The 13,312-nt window shown below is 40.9% G+C and overlaps 1 protein-coding gene across 1 annotated transcript in view; it reads right to left on the bottom strand.

Annotated features, from left to right (window-relative positions):
• The window catches only part of lrmda (leucine rich melanocyte differentiation associated), a 210,032-nt gene that overhangs the window by 19,781 nt on the left and 176,939 nt on the right, over positions 1-13,312 (bottom strand). Inside the window, exon 6 of the mRNA XM_006783781.3 lies at positions 8,027-8,111. Within this exon, the coding sequence (XP_006783844.1) occupies positions 8,027-8,111 (85 nt within the window). The remainder of the gene's footprint in view (positions 1-8,026; positions 8,112-13,312) is intronic.

Genomic DNA, 13,312 nt, shown 5'->3' with positions numbered 1-13,312 from the left:
TTTGTTTCACGGGGTACTGACACAGAAGAAAGCTTGTGGACCCAACATCCATCCTGCTGCAAAAATATCCAAAACCATCTGGCAGCTAACCCCCATCCTAAATTACTATGATGGACTCCCACCTTTGGAAACCATGAAGGCTCCAGAAACCCGCTCCAACTTCTGACTGAAAGTACGACTTGAAAGCACTGACCACATCTCAGTTGTCCCCAACCACAGCTACAAATCATGGTGGAAAATGAATAGTGTAGTTGCATTAGAATCAGAGTTGATTGTTGCAGGCCTATCCACTTTGGATGATTTATGTTCTGCTACCTTCCTGAGAATGACCAGTGCAACTGGGAAGTAAACCAAGGTCCAGAGGACTTGCAGTATATTTTTCCACGAGGGTTGGGTCTGCTTGGCAGAAAGTCATGTCCTTGTCTATTCTTCTGACACATTAAGGGAAGCAGCCAAGAAACATACGTCTGTTTGTGCTTAAGAAAGTTTTAACGGGTAAGCCCAGTTGGGTTTCTATCATCATAAATAACAAAGGTTTGTCTGCAATAGTCACGGACTATAAAGATTTAGGAGACTCCATATTTTCCCGCTGCTGAGAAAGTGGCTCAAAGCTTGTAATAATCATATTTCAATAGTAATGGGTGGAAGAGTTGAAAGTATGACTTAGCTTTTTTACTCATTAAAAAGTAAAACAGGTGCTTTAAAAGATTGCAGATTAATTTATATTAATTTGTGACATTAATTGTCTAACATCAGTGAACTCTTGGCGACATAATAATGAAACGACTTCAATGACTTCAGACAAACCAAATCCAGAATACTTTAACTTGACTGAAACAACCCTTATTAAGGCAGAATATCAGAGAGGAAAATGTGCACTTTTATACCAATAGTTAAAGGAACTAACAAACAAATATCTTGGAATAGTTCAGAAGCTGACAGTACTATCTTTCCACTTTAAGTTTCTCCTGTATACGCCCAACATCAGTTTAAGAACTCAAGACACTCGGGAGACTCTCCCAGCTACATCAAACGGCAAGGTAAAAACAATAGTGTCACTGACATTTCCCCAAACCCTGCACAAACAGAATTATTCACACACTGAGAGGAGTGCCATCAGATAACGGAGAGATAATGACACTTGGTGGAAGGCAGCTTTCTCAAAGCAGTTTAGAGCTGGCGTGTCACAGTTTGGCAGTTAAGCCTGTCATGGAAGTTGAGGAGGTTATCCTGGCATTTTAATCTAGCCTGCTTCTAAGGGAGAAAATGTAGAGGTGATTTCCAGGGCTAGTAATAACAAGGACAGGCCTGCCTCCAAAAATGAGCTCTCATCACTTTGGATGCGGACAGCGCTGTGCTATGCGAAGCCGCGGTGAGGGATTGCAGGCCCAGTTTGCCTCGTCCCCTCTCGCCTCATCCATCTCCATAGGCTGGCTTAAATGGATATTCATGTTGCTGAGCCAATCCACTCCTGGGAGGAATAATATCACATCATCTGACTCAGATAAAGGAAATAGAGCCTGTCCTATTCAGGGGGAGTATATAGTACTGTGATATGCTGTGATATACACCAGGAGCCTCGCTGCCAAAAAGTAGACTGATGTGACCGCGATGGAATTTTCAGAATCTTGTACATTTGATACGCGTTTAGAAGCAAAAAGAGAAATATCGAGCATCTACGACACATTTTTCTACTTACTTTTTGTTTCCAACTACAAGTAAAGATAAATTTTTAACAGGAAAATGTATTAAAGGTATTTGTTTAGCTAAATTACAACATTCAAAGGGGTACACGTAATGTTGTGCCTTTTTAAATAGAATATTATTACTGATAAATACACATGTACTTTTTCCTTTAGTCTTTTAATATCGTAAGATAAATTTTAGCCTAATAAGTAGAGAACACTGTATTACATTGTGAGCTAATTATAAGCGTTACTATGTAATGTATTAATCGAAGGCTAGTTTTAGCTGTTTAGCTATATTTGAGATGAAATATAGCAAGTACTCAGGGGCGTAATTTCCAGGGGTGTTAGGGGGGTTATGACCCCCCAATAATCAGATCCAGCCAATATAACCCCCCTAATGAAATTAAGAATTAACTTGCATAAATAGGCTGTTGATTTTCTTTACTCATTTCAGGTATTACCAGCAAAATAGTTGCATGTTTAATCATCTGGGAATTTACCCAGATTTATTTTATTTATTTATTTAGACAGAGATCTTGACCCCCCCCCCCCCCCCCCCCCCCCCCCCCCCAATGTTCAGCACAAAGTTACGCCGATGCAAGTACTTCTGGAAAATTTGCATCGCAGCACCACGGTACAATATCTTACATTTCGACATTATCTGTCCAAGTAGCTCCCGAGGCTAACACTGCGCATGGTCATTTAAACAAAGGGGAACATCTGTTCGACTGTGTCAGTTTTGCAGCTGGATTTTGATTTACATGACAACTTCTGAGATGGCAACAGGACACCCAGTCATTACACACTAAACTTAAGACACCTCATCAGCTCACCAACTGGCAGACGCTGGAGAGAAATAAAACCTTCATGAAGTGACGAGTGCTTGGGAAACACTTTTATGAAGTCAGTACCTGGGAAGAAGGCCATGTCTTTACTTTGTTAATTTACTCGTAGAGTTTGGTGCAGAGGCTCGGTATATAGCTGCCAGCTCACTGTGTGTATATATATCACTCTCTGTAACAGCATTTCATCATCTGTCCCTTCTCATTGATGTTGAATGCACACTTCAAATTTTGTTTGGTTTAGTACAAAAGTTTATAGAAAGCAGCTCTGCAAAGGACTCTCTGGGACAGTCTTGAGGAAAAGATTACACTTTTCCTTTCCCATGTGGCTCATTTTAGTTGTGTGGGGGCCAAAGCAAGTCTTTGTGTTTAAGAGTGATGTTTATCAGGGGACAGATTGTGCTGGTATAATCATTACGGGACTGAGTGAAATGTCTTGCAGAGCACGTATGTCTAATGGGAAACGTCAAAGCTTTGCTCTGTGTTTTCTCACTAAGTTCCAGAGAGGATGTTTCCATACTTTCGGAACATGTGGCCCAAACCAAAATGGAAGGACTGTCAGCTGAAAGAGCAGAGTCGTCATTCTATCTACAGATTGACATCGACCAGAACTAAGTTATCACTCAAGATAAGCACGGAAAAGCAGCTCGGTGCAGAAAAACCTACGGGGTTAAGAAACAGATGTCTGATGTAATGCCAGTTAATTTAGGAAGCAATTTCATAATCAGCGGAACATGTTTTCAAAACAGATTTGCATTCACAACAGCATCTAATCTAAGCACTTATAGAGGATACAATCAGCTCTGGTTATTACACAAACAACGATAAACAGACATTGGGGTATATCTATTTTTTTCATTTTAAAGCCGTCAAACTGATTTTTACTTTTACCAAGTGTGTTGTACAGAGGACATTAAGTCATCAGTCAAACAAACAACCTTTTCCTTCATAATGACAACAGCTAAGTTTCAACACTAGCAGTTTAGTCATCCATTAGTCATGTATCCCATCCAGATGTCTGGTGGAGGAGAGGAGGGGAGGAGGAGATAGCAGCAGGTGTAGATCTCTCTGAGCCCAGCTGAGCTCTAAAAGGCAGTGCTTAGCACCCACAGCTCTGTCATCTGGCCTCTCCCCTGTCTCCACCAGCCTCTCGACAGCCCATTCCTCATCATTTACCCCTTTTTGGCAAAGCCCAGAGCCCTTCTAATGGGCCACTCTGAATGCTTCCAGATGTTTGTTTATTTGTTGTGCAGCAACTGTAAAACAGTTTACTCTTAGCTTGGATCCGTTCCCGTCGCTCCATTTCGGGGAGGAGTGCCGAGGGAGCTGTGGGGATTGGAGCAGGAGCTGCAGTGCAGATCACCTCGACATGTAACAAAAGCGAACTTCTAAACAAATGCGAGGTGCCCCATGGGTATCATCAGAAAGGAGGGTTTTTTTTTCTTCTTTGAAGGCTGCTTTCCTCTGGGGATTTTAATAACAGTTGTGCACCATTTAAGTTACATACATACAAAGTAGCTGGAAGCAGGCCCAGAAAAGCGAGATTAAAAGGGCCCAGGGCTCATACTGTAAGGCAGATACCAGGTGGGGCTTTTTTTCTTGATCTATTTACTCGGCTTGTACAGAGATATCCCCTTCATTTACAGCTGTCACTGCTGAAGGATGGCCCAATCAGATTTAATCTGATACATGTGAAAAAGCAGCTTCTAGTGTCTGGCATATTTATTGAATTATACAAAGGAAATGAAAGGCAGTTCATTAAAATTTCTTCTGTGCACACGGACACATAAATCAAGTCTCAAGCCTTGCTCTTTTTAAAAAAAAAAAAATACATACCTCTTAACTACAGCTATAATTAGATCTATGAAATCAACATGTAAATCTGACTTCAAAATGTGCCACCTCAAGAAAAAGACAAGGTGGTAATAAATAACTCAGCACATTTTTTTTTCTTTTCCAGGCTGAAATGATACATCTTCACAGTAAGACACAAGACTGCATCGTGTAATTGGCTGTGTAATAGTGTAGTATAGACCAGTCTTCATGAAGGCAAACTATACTTTACACTGAGACTGCATCTTGGACCGTTAGATTCAGAGTCGAGCTGACAGTTGGACCAGCACTGAGAGTTAGAGCTAAGGTGACAGTAGTGGACGATCCTCGGGCCCCTCTGCCAGACTATGTACTCCACTCTGTGTCACGCCTTCGCCAAGACACGCTAGAGCCGCCCACCATCCTCCTTCACTTTGCCTTTTGTCTAGTTTCCTCTCATTCTGAAGTCTCATCTTCTTTCACTGTTTAAAGCTGCCCCTCTTCTTGATTTTCCCGTCCTTTCCCCCCTACTTTCCTCTCTGTCTGCTGTCAGATGTCTATGAAATTACGATTTAGATTTCACTACCACAGCAGCAAATGTTTTTTCACTACTCTCCCCTGCTCTTCTCTCTGCTACCTTGTTTTACTCCGTGTCCTTCACCAACCAAGACAGAAGCACAGTTTCCACCCCTCGGTCCCTGGGCAGTGACCTGCCAGTGCTGCCTTCCATTGGGAGCTCCTAGCTGCTGTAATTACCTCTGCCAACCAGACTCTGGGGCTTTCAAACAGGTAACACGGTGGAGTAGTTAGGTGTAGGGGGTTCAAGGGAGGTAAGGCGGAGTGTTTCTGAGACACCATCGGAGCGATCTCAGATACGCTGCTGAGATGGCCGCTATTTCTGGAGTCCAGATAAAACCAAACAGCCTCCCGCTTGCCTCTCTATTAAAAAGACCACGCCATTAACCCAAACAACTACTGTCACAATCACATACCGCATAATGTGTACTTTAAAACCCCAAAGCTGTTGAAGTGCATTTTTTATTCAAGTATTGATTGTGATTCTCAAGATTAAAGCATAAAGCAAACAGGATAATCACATGGCACAAGAAGCAGCAGTTGCGGTGGCAAAAGCACGATACAGAGTACGACCAGAGTGGCTTACTTTTGCAACAAATTTTGAACAAACATTTGTTTAATTTACCGTGTGTGTTGAAACAAGAGTTCTGCAGTGATTTGCACAAAATTATGCAGCACATTGTTTCAGCCCTTTTGTTCATATACTGAATTTCCCTCAGCACGCATTTGTGTGGAATTACTGTCTCAACCATTCTGTTTGTTGTAGCGCTGCTTTGTCACCACTTTGTTCTCTTTGTATGAGGAGTTACTGTGACCGTTTCCCACACATAGAGAAAACTCAACTGTGTTTGAGAAGAGCAAATAAACGGGGGGAAAAGAAAAAAAGTAAGAGCGGGGGTAGGGGCTCGACGAGGCAGGGACACGAAGAGGAGGTGAAGGGCGAAGACGAGAGCTGTGTTATCTAAGGCTGCAGCGCCGCATCATAAAAATAACAAATGGAGACTGTCACTGTTACTCTGATCTCAGTCAGAGGGGAGAAATATTTCATGTGGCAGGTCCCCTCACCTTTAAATGAGTTGTTCTTAGCCAGGTCTGATTTTGACAAAGCACAAGGCTCTTTCTGTCCTTACTTCCGATGAGAGCCGCCACCATCCTGGCTTTCATGACATAGATCTGTCCTTGGCACCATTAATGTGGATGGAGGTCTATTCTACTGTATATTAGCCTAGAAGCACTCGCAACTGATAAGTAATGCTACTATAGTGGTTGTCAGCTCATCACAAATATTTTGCAATGTGACATCATTGATGAATCTCTCAAGCATGAAGTAATAGTTAACTACCCTGAACCCTGAAATAGGGTACTTACTGTGAAAAGCCAAACTTATCTGTTAATTCTGCTTTAAACAACTCCACAAAGCCAAGTTCAAGAGTCAGGCTTACTTAAATCTGGGTTTATAGTCTATATATAAACATGAATTTGGAAAATAGAAGACATTGCTTCGCATGTTTATTTTCTTTTGCAAGATATGGAAAAACTGGTGGCTGACTGTGAAATTTTATGTTTAAAATGATCTTTATTATTAAACTATCAGCACGTGTCCTCTTATTGCTGCATATGAAGGCCCACTGTTTGCATCTTGGATATAGAAACATCCCACAGTTTTTACAGTCAAATGAATCCAAAACAGAAGCCGTATCGTTAGGCCCTCCACTATGAACTAGGTTGACACATAACCTGGGCTCCTTACCCACTTTAAAACACAGGTTTAAAATCCTTGACACAAATTTGACACGGACTAAAATTTTGTCTAAAACCATCAGCTCTAAAATTTTCTGCATGCTTTTATTACATGTAGACTGGACTATTGTTATGCACAGTATACTGGAGTTAGTAAATCGTTTCTTGCTTGTTTAAAATTAGTCCAAAAATGCAGCAGAAAATTACTGACTGAAAGAAAAAAGAGAGATTGCATTACTGACACTGGCTTCCTTTGCACTACAGAATCCAGTATACAGTGATGCTGTTTGCATTTAAAGTCTTAAATGGTCTTGCACCTCCATATGTTGTACATATGCTGGATCCATAAGAGACTGCTCATCTCTGGAAGTGTGGCTGAAGCATAGGTTGTGTTTATGTTATTTTATGTTAATAGCTGGAATGTGTGTATAGAGGGCATTTTAAGAATTTTACTTTTGTTTCTGGTGGTATTAAAATAAAATATATTCACTTCCTTTATTTAATTCAGTTTAATTATTAAGAAAACCACTAAATTGTCAAACAAACTGACTAAAATGCACATTTGGTTTTCAACCGGTCACGGCAGATGGGTGACCCTCCCTGAGGCTGGTTCTGCTGAAGGTTCGTTCCTGTTAAAAGGGAGTTTTTCCTTCCCACTGTCACCAAGTGCTTGCTCATAGGGTGGCATTGTTGTGTTATTTCTGTATTACTGTAGGGTCTTTACCTTACAATATAAAACACCTTGATGTGACTTTTGTTGTGAATTCATCCAAAAAAAAAAAATGCAAGTGGAATGAATTGAATTAGTTAATTTTGGTTGCAGTAAATCATTTCAGCTGATTACGGGATAATGACCTGTGGGTATGATAAGTATAATAATATTGAAGTTAACTTTTTTTTTTCTTAAAGTCTCAGCTGAGTATCTGGTACAAAAGCAATAGGTGGCCTTCGCCATTAATTTAGAGCAGTGTATCGTTTTAATGAATGTGTTGTATTCTTTCTAGAGTGCAGTGTTTGATGTTAAGAAGTTGCTACATAATTACATCAACATACTACACTGGGTCAATATGAAGCCTAATCAATGTCTAGTATCAACAGATCAAGGATGCTTCATTCTGTGTATGTACTGCATGCTCCCACGCTTACACTCAGATCAGAGTTAGCTGAGATTACTCAGATTTATTCCCACTATCAACACATCACACAGATGAGAAGAGATCAATAAGAATAGATAACTTCAACTCAGTTTCAAGTTCAATAGATTCCCACTCTCTGCTGCTGTTAGCGTTATGACTCATTTACATAATCTATAGAACCAGGATCTCAATGTTTCTTCTTAATTTTGAAGAAAATAAATATTTTTCTTACCTTTGTGGGTCATGGGATCTCTGGATCCTCGCGGTAGAGGCGAATAGGGCAGTGGGTGGCTCTCTGATCCAGCCTCATTAAGTGACTAGCAGAAAAGGAATGTAGAAAAAGAATTAGCTATAAAGTTATAGCAAGCAAGCAGCAAACCACTGCCACATGGTTAAAAAATAATGCCACGTGGCAGTCTTTGTTCTAAAGTTCATTTTATTTTATTTACATTTTATGACAAAAAAAAATTTTCTTCCCATATGGACAAGGACAAGGTTTAATGTAATGGGTTAATCACCTTCAGTGGTGTTTTCCTAATTTAACTTATCCATTTATATTATAGTAAGATTAAGGGCTTGCTTTGAGCAAAGTACAACAGTAACATGGGGGTAATTATAAAATGGCACGAAATAACCTTTCTACACTAGACAGTGTGAATGCAAATTACATGATACATACTTCTCTTCGTTTAACTTCTTTATCTTATTTATTGTCCTACAACTGAAATGTGATTTTTTCATACATCCTTAGCTGCAAAACTGGACTGAACCTCTGACTGTGAGCACAGTCAGAGGATCAGGCTAAACGCGTGTGATGAATGCGGGTTTGGGACAAAGAGAAAACAGTGGCCTCTATGTCATGAGACGGTATTCCCACACGGGTCAACAGTTTGTGTGTTGTTATTCTTTTGGTGCACTTTCAAGGTCCAAAACATTCTCTTTTTTTCCACCTTAGCCTTTTAGCTAGTGGAGCAGGCAGTTTATCATGACACAGCGATATCTGATGCCTTTGCAGAAATACTTTCCTTTCTTGCAGGAAGGAATTCACTAGGCCTTTAATCATAGCAAGAGACTCAACTGACAAATACATATTAGAGATGGTTTGGAGCTGCATTTTTCCCACTTTTATTGTTGTTCCTCTACATGCCCATGCATAACCTTGAGAAATGGAATGGTCTGCACTGTTAAATGGAACCATATTCTTCATCGGCAAAGAGAGCAATGTGAACTGAAAACGATCACATAATGTGCTTTCAGATAGCATCTCTGAAAGGCATTAAGGTCTGGCCAGCATGTGTCTCATATTATACCAAGGAAAAAAAAAGAAGACAAAATGCGCCTATTTTAAAGGCCTTGCTACATGTATGCTGGAGAGTCAGCTTTTGAAAAAAAAAAAAATGCTGCTTAAAAGAAGAATATAGTTTTGACAGCAGACCTGCTGCTAAAAACCTCCTAAGAAATGTCACAGATCACTCCCCTGCTTCTGCGATGTATATTTATGAAGTAAAAGAACTAAAAATATGAACACATTGTACTCAGTAACTACTGTCACCTGACATGTAAGGAAAATAGTCGGGTATTTAAAGCATTGCACTAGCAAAACAAATATTGGACTGAGACTAAAGATCCTACAGCAAAATGTTCACCACCCATCTCATTTTTGAGACATCTATCAAGGTTTATTTAGCGTTTGCCTATCTTTGAATTTTGCCATTTTGGTTTGCAACTCATATTACCGATCAGTACAAACACACTCAGTGTTCGTCTATGTCACTTCATAGGAAAAGAAACAAGCGACTCAGGCATTAAGACGGGAATTGTGAGCTGTCTGATCTACCTTTATGCATGTCTGGGCCACCATAGAGTTGCGCCCCCTGCTTGCCTCATTTCCTGGTCTGCATGAAAGATCACAAGCCTGGGCCCCTTTAGGCCTGCTTGGCCCACAAAAATCCCCTCCTAATCTTGATGCTCGGCCACAATTAATCTTCCGGGTTGCCACATTATTAACAGCACCACCCGCAGATGATATAGGGGGTGCTGGATGAGAACAAGAGAGCACTACTTAGGTGTGGTGAATACTAGATGGAGCTTAGCACTCTGGCTGTGGTCCTATGGGACATTAGTCACCTTGTTTTCAGTGCTGAAACAAACTCCACCCCAGTGATATGACACCACTACTTTACCTCCTCGCTGTAATGCCTGCTGATCACACAGCTGACCCATAGGTGGCTGTTGTAACTCCAACTTCCACTTGTCTCGATCTTCCCCTTTAAACCCTCAGATCTTCATCATTAGCCCTTGACATTTGCACTCAAGCATGCATGTGAAACAAATGGACAATTTTTCTGTACTTGCTACGAGAGGATTAATAGCTTTATGTTTTAACACTTTTAACAAGTGTTTTTTTCCACCAGTATTTCTAAACTGGCTACTCATAAAGCATGGTCCATTACAATGAAAATCCAAAAACAAAGAAACTCAGAATAGAAAATAATAGAAAACTTTTGGTGCCTTTATTAAACATATTTAGAAAGTAGGTTGGAGAAACTAAGTGAACCCCTATTCTAATGCTGCTCAGAGTTTGGTGCTCCAATTACTGTAAGGAGCTGTTTGTTATAAGGTCACACAATGTCTGTACTGACAAAGTCTGCTCCTCCTAAATTACTGACGTGAATCATACCTCGTGAAAAACACATTTAAAGCATTTTATTGATGCACAAAGCTGGAAAGGGCTGCAAAAAGCATTTCCACAGATTGAGGTGCTCATCAAGAAACAATAAACAAGCTGGCTACGATTGGAGATTATTCAGGATTGTTGTTTACTCTCTATGCAAGTATGTGTCCCGCAGTGTTCAGACCAAGAGCACGATATGCAATCCTGGAAAAGGTGAAAAAGGACCACCAGGAGGTATCTCTACAATTTGTTAAATTTCTAAGATAAGCACTGAGTAAGACAGGTGGCTATTGAAGGAAGCTATTAAGCAACCTACCATTTTGCAGACACATATATAAACAAAACAAAGCTCAACACTGTGCGTTTCACAAATGAAGCAAAAACACTTCAGGGTCAATGTAAAGTGGACTGTTGAGACACAAAATGCTATGTTTAGAGGAAAGGGGGTGTCGCACATTACCACCAAAGCATTCAAATGTGAAGTCTGGTGAAGTGAGCGTCGCTGTTCTGCAGCTACTGAGAGAACAATACAGAAAACACAGGGCAGCAGTCCAAGGAGCTTAGAAGAGGTCGGACTCAGGTGAAGGTTCTACAAGTTTCTAATTTCTAATTTTTCATGCCTGCGCTGTGAGTGGTCAAGATGTACGAATCAAAACTTAAAAAAATCCAAATGTCATATAAGTTTGAAATTATGGCTGCGATGTAGACAATGATGTAGGCACCATTTTCTGATTAATTAATGCAGGAATCCTTTATATTACAAAGGGTTTGCAAACTTTCTGTCAAATCAGAAACCTCCTATGCGACCTGTCCCATCGTGTCCTTTTCACATTTTCCAAACAAGGACTTCATTTACACTCCATCTCCCACTCTTCCCTCTTTCCTGTATCATTTCTTTCACTCCCTCTGGCTCTTTGGCTTGATTTCTCCAGCTGTACCTACACTGAACAGAGGGAGGTGCTGCTGTGTTGTCTATGTAAGATGCTCCTGGACGCCCTTCTTCTCTCTCCTCTCTCTGCTGTCCAGATTAGTCTGCTCATCAAGCTGAGCATTGTTTTAATTTGCTGGGCCCGGGGCATATGCTGAGTGTTCACATCATTATTGTCTCTGTGCAATGTGAGTTATCACCACAGCTTATGATAATGTGGCACAAATTTACAGGCTTGGGAGCACCACAGATTCCGTGATAATAAAGGGTGGACAGAGGGGAGTGCAAAGAGGGAGAGAGAAATGAAGAAAGTGTGTGTAGATGTATGTGTGCGAGCGGGAGAGTGGAATAGGTAGAGAGAGGAAGCTCCGTTGGATGTCATTATGAAAGATGATTCCCATACTAGATAATACATCACACCAGTGCTGTCTGTCTTCTCCTTTTCAGTGTTGTTATGTGAATAAATGCTGATAAACCCAGAGGCAATAGTGATTATTACTTCCAACATATCATCATGAGAGAGAGGGGAGGAGGAAGAGGAAGACAGGGGAGGGATAGAAAAAGAAGAAAAGCAAGTCACAAAGAGAGCCACATGGAGCACATAACCACCTCCACGGTGGGGATTTTCAAAATGTAAGACACTGAAAAAGTGAGTCAGGGAAGCCTGACGCAAATCTAGTTGTTTTTCACATGCAACTGCCACAAAGTTTACAAAGTTTTGCAAGCTTGGCTGCGGATTAGAGATCTTGATGGGCGTTACGTTACAGTACATTATGAAGATATTAGTTCATCTAGAAGACTTCTCTCAAATCTGACGCCGGCCATCGCGGTGAGCACATAAAGCAACCGTGTTGCACCATGTCTTACACACTGTTTTCCTTTCTGGCGATCTGTCTCTGAAGTCTCCCTTTGACCAGCTCATCCTGACACAGCTGGTTCCTGCCTCGCCTCACCTCACCTCCCTCCTTAAGACTGACCAGCAATACAATCTAATTACAGCCGCGCTACAGAGGGAGACCAGTGTAAACACCAGCCCTTTTTATCTCCTTATACATCTGGACAAGTAGACAAAGTGCTAAAAGGAAATAAATGTGGCCTGACAGCCACATCAAAGAGTTCAGCCAGAGGCTTACTGCTACTTAGGGCACAGGAATGTTGTTGCTAAGCATCAGCCCGCAACCTATCAGGGTGCAAAGAGGGCCCTGTCCTGCCTTACAGAGGGAAAAGGGGAAAAGAGAGAAATGAAGAGGAGAGAGGGGAAGGGAGGGCGAGGGGAGGGGAGGGGGCTGACATTGAGGGGAGGCTAGGGACTCAAGGAGATTTTTGTAGCTTAAAGCAATTGTTGGAAGAAACAAGCCTTCTGTTTTGTTTTCTCTTGACACCATTTCTGCTTTTTGTGCTTGCAAAAGACATGTATAAAAATGTCTTTTGATATGTTTTCTCTTTGGGTCTATATCAAAATATTTCTTTTGTGTCTGTGCATGGAACTTTTTTCACATCTTGTCTCTATAAACTGGTGCAGCTTTCTGATCATGTTGGAGATCAGAGGAGACACAACTTGTGAACTTATTTGAGTCAACATTTAATGCTGGCATGACACGTTTATTTCTTCACTAGATGGAATTTTTTATGATTCGTGTTTCGCACTTCTAAAGTTTTTTTTTTTTTGCGAGGGGAGGTTACAAACAATGCAACACTTTTAGAAATAAACAATGAAAAATGAATAAGCAGCAACGGCTCGGAGCATCTCTCAGCATGTAATGGCACTGATGAAATGGAAAATGCTCTAATTCGCTACCAGAGATCGAGCAGAGGCATTTGTACGCTCTCAAAGAAAAGTCTAATCTAATGGAATATCACACTGGCGCACAAGATATTATTTTGGATGCCAGAGCGGCACTTTGCATGAGGTCAAA

This window comes from Neolamprologus brichardi, chromosome 13, assembly GCF_056152115.1.
Source record: "Neolamprologus brichardi isolate AB-2024 chromosome 13, ASM5615211v1, whole genome shotgun sequence".
Classification (NCBI taxonomy): domain Eukaryota; kingdom Metazoa; phylum Chordata; class Actinopteri; order Cichliformes; family Cichlidae; genus Neolamprologus; species Neolamprologus brichardi.
Note: the sequence above shows the minus strand (reverse complement) of the source record. Positions and strands in the feature narration are given on the sequence as shown.